The 3,833-nt window shown below is 47.1% G+C and overlaps 1 protein-coding gene across 5 annotated transcripts in view; it reads right to left on the bottom strand.

Annotated features, from left to right (window-relative positions):
- The window catches only part of chd9 (chromodomain helicase DNA binding protein 9), a 65,325-nt gene that overhangs the window by 45,266 nt on the left and 16,226 nt on the right, over positions 1–3,833 (bottom strand). The window contains exon 1 of one of the 5 annotated variants that reach the window (XM_035682103.1): positions 640–1,603. The exons of the other annotated variants lie outside the window; for them this stretch is intronic. Within the exon in view, the coding sequence (XP_035537996.1) occupies positions 640–669 (30 nt within the window). The 5' untranslated portion in view covers positions 670–1,603. Of the gene's footprint in view, positions 1–639; positions 1,604–3,833 lie in introns of those variants that run through there. 5 annotated transcript variants of the gene reach the window in all.

Genomic DNA, 3,833 nt, shown 5'->3' with positions numbered 1-3,833 from the left:
AGAGAGAGGGACAGAGAGAGAGGGGGAGAAAAGATAAAAATGCACCAAAAGTGAGAGCACTGCAGCTGTGTAATACATCTATAAATAACTGAAATTACAGCCTGCCAGCACTGCAGTGATTTCAATCTCCCTAACAGCACGTAGTCCCACGGAAAACGCTGAGGACTATTACAGCCCATGAAAAGGTAGAGTAAGCTCCATGTGGGCCGGCCAGCTTTCCCTCACTCTCTCCCCCTCATTTCCACATGTAGTGAGCTCTCTGGTGACTGACAGGTTCAACACATGGAGGACGCGAACACACACACACACACACACACACACACACACCGTGCACTGTACATAAACTACAGAGAAGGGCAGCCTGAAGAGAGGATTCAAAAGGAGGGCAGTAAAGTGATGTATAGAATGAATAGACAGTGGGGGGTGGGGGAAAGAAACCCTGTAAAACCAGTGTGCCTTGATAAGATCTAGCACAGCAAAGCAAATGAGTATGGAGGGGAGGAAAATAAAGCAGCAATGAGTTCAAGATGGCGGCAGTGCAGCATGAGCCAGTAGCAGAGGAGGTTGTTCAGTTCCTGCCGGCCCCTCCTCCTCCCCCTCGTCCCTCCTCCCTCCCAGCTCTCGGAGCAGCTCACTTACCCTTCCTCTTGGCCTCTTCACTGTAGACATGGTGTTTTTTTTTTCTTCCTCTTTCCTCCCCCTCTCCAACCGGCTAACAAAAGCCTTGCCCTTTCGCCGGGTTTTTTCTCTCTCCGTTGCTCGCTCACGCTTTTCTCTTACAAACACACGCACTCTTTCAACAGTCGTTTTCTCTCACTCTTCCTAGAGCCGTGTGTCCCCCCCTCCCCTCCCTCTCTCCTCCTCCCCGGTCAGCTCGTCTCCTCAGGCAGTGCGAGAGCGCTGTAGCCGTTCGTCTCCTCCTCCCCCAGCGGGCAGGGCTCAAGAGGAGCGCATGGGAGCTCTCTCTCTCTCTCCCTCTCTCTCTCACCCTCGTTTGTCTCTTCACAGGGTGATGAGGGAGCAGCGCTGTGGGCGGTAGAGGAGGTGCGTGGCAGTCCAGGAAACTCTCATTCTGCTACTGCGTGCTGCTTTGCCGTCGTCCGGCTTCACCCAAGTCTCCCTCACTCTCTCTCTGTATGAGTGTGTCAGAGTTGCCTTCCCCTGCCTCCTCTCTCCTCCCCTCTCATTGATTCCCCTTTCCGCCTGGCTTTCGCGTGCGCTCTCTGTACCTCTCTGAGCTTTTCCCCCTCTTATTTCTCGTTCTTTCTTGCTCTTTCCGCTTTGCCGTTCCCCCTTTTGCGCCTCTCCTCGTCTTCAGCCAGGATAAGGTAGGTTACTCCTTTTATTACCACACAAAAAGGCTTTTGTGTTAGCTTGCTTGCTTGTTTGGCCAGTTGTTTTTTCCTCTCTTTTTCCCCCACTTGTCGTTCTCTGGTTCTCCCTCGCTGCCCTCCCCTCTCCCTGGCTGGGGCGTGTATGGCGAGCTCGAGACTCTGGCAGGCAGAGCGGCGGAAAATGAAAGCACAAAGCAGCAAAATGCATCAGCATGAATATTAGAGATGTCGTTAAAACCCAGACTCGTTTTTCTCTCTCTCTCCCTTGCTCGCTCTCTCTCACTCACTCGCGCTCTCACTCTCTCTCTCTTTGTAAGGAAGTAGGCCAGCAGATGGTGCTAGCAGTTATTACATTAACTTTCACAACTTAACCCTCAACGTACTGGATTTCACCCACACCACAGACTGTCAACATTGGAGTTTTTTTTGTCCCCATGTAAGCTACTGCCAATGAAGTGCTGATTTATTTATGGAGCAGCAATGCACAGCGAGGCTAGAACAAATAGATAAACAAATTCCCAAAGGCTAAAATTAGATTTCTGATACAACTTTGCAGACATTAAGAAATAGAAAATAAGGCTTTTCTACTTCCTCAACACAACAGACAGAGTGGTAAATTCAAGCACTTCTGAGGTCAAGGCCTGGTCACCCAGCTATTCCAAGAGGGGAAACTGGGATGTATCCAAGACATGCAGCTCTTCCTGTGTGCCAGAAGAGATCTCCGAGTAGGCAAGCCAGCCTTTTGTGGGACTGACAGCATGATGCAGGGGCCATGTGCACCGGCTGGCACATGGTATCGGGAATAACGGCTGGCCTGAAGCCAGGTACAGTGCACAGCACTACTGGGCCAGGCCTGAGTTACTGACAGATACCCAATCAGCTTTGAAATCTTTATTTACTGCGCAAAATCAGCGGAACAGGCTTCTTTCCCTGCCAACACCCTGTTCACTTTTCATACAGCTGCACACACTGGCATATGCGAGCTGATTCAGGACAAGTAATGGACACATCTGATTTTAAACATTATACAAACACAATGTGTCAACACACATCACAAGGCAGGTGAGTTACAGGCTGGTGACTTCACCCAGGATCTTCCACACTATCTTAAAAAGCAAATAAAAATCTTCAAAAGCATACATCTTATTTAGTTGACTTATTTCGGTAAATATTAAATGTTCTCCTGAGCCGGACCTCTAGGAAGGAGATTGAAATGTGATTTTTCAAGGTTTTGGGGCTGTTATGTTATTTTATGTTTGTTTAACTTATCACATTGTTCCATTCTGATCCCTCTCAGCCCAAAGCAAACTTACAAACATTACTTGTGAGATTATTCCAGTATGGTGTGAAATATGTGGGTGAGCGTGTGCAGGCTACAACACAATATGGCCTCACATTGCATGTTGAACAGATAACCCAAATAAAGTTATATGCATCTGACCAACTGGAGTGGTGTGGACAGCCTTATTCAAAATGTGTATATGTGAGTGTGTGTATAGTAAATAGAGGAGGGGGAGGTTATAAGATACTTGGGATGACCACTGCCAGCACACAGGTATTACAGTGCCACTGGACATTCTCTCACTCCATCTGGTTTGTGTAGCTTTACATGTTATGGCTTTATATCTCCTACAGAGATGACTGCCATGTGTGCATAATAATAGCTATCCTTCCCAAGTGTGTGCAGCAGCAGGCATCAGATCCAGCCGTCAGGCCAGGCCTTGGAGTTTGGACTTTAAAGCAGAGCACATGCTTACCAAGAGCTGAGCAACAGCGTCCTCCCCAAACTAAACAAATCCACTGTCAGATAATGCCCACAAGGGTACAGAGCCTGGGGGTGACCTTTGACTACACACACACACACACACACACACACACACCAAACGGTGCAATAGGTGTTAAAACTCATAAGCTCCTTTGCACTTTTCAAATGAGCAAAAAAATAGTCTTTACATAGTCTCTTCTAAAACATCACAGTCAAAATGAAAACAAAACTGTGTCCTTGTGACTGCATTGGCCATTGGTGTACATAATTATGCAACCTCTTACACTTGCAGCAACACAGAATGGCCTCTGTGCTGTAAAGGTGGTAAAATGACCTATGCTCATCATCATTATCATCATGTCTGACATCTACAATCCCCCCCAACAAAAATCACAACAGCTAAAATACTATTTGATGGGTAAAAACAGGAGGTGACAGAGGCAGTACAATATTTATATTTACTTATTTTAAACACAGAAAGACTTTGTTACCATGAGTGACCAGAAAAACATTATTCTGAATGAAAAAAAAAGGAGCAAGATAAAGAAAGTGGAAAGGAGAATAACAGCTTAGTCAACAGCATACACATGCTTTAACGGTCACATGGCATGAAGCCATAGCTCCTTGGCAACTAAACGGTTAACATGCAAACAAGCCTGGCAGCTCTGTATGAAGGGGAGTGGCTTGTAAGGACAGATGAGGGAGGGGAGAGGAAGAGCAGGGGAGGGGAGGGG

This window comes from Morone saxatilis, unplaced genomic scaffold, assembly GCF_004916995.1.
Source record: "Morone saxatilis isolate NCDOM2014 unplaced genomic scaffold, NCSU_SB_2.0 Contig11, whole genome shotgun sequence".
Classification (NCBI taxonomy): domain Eukaryota; kingdom Metazoa; phylum Chordata; class Actinopteri; family Moronidae; genus Morone; species Morone saxatilis.
The sequence above is the reverse complement of the archived record's forward strand: the minus strand, read 5'-3'. Positions and strand labels throughout refer to the sequence as shown.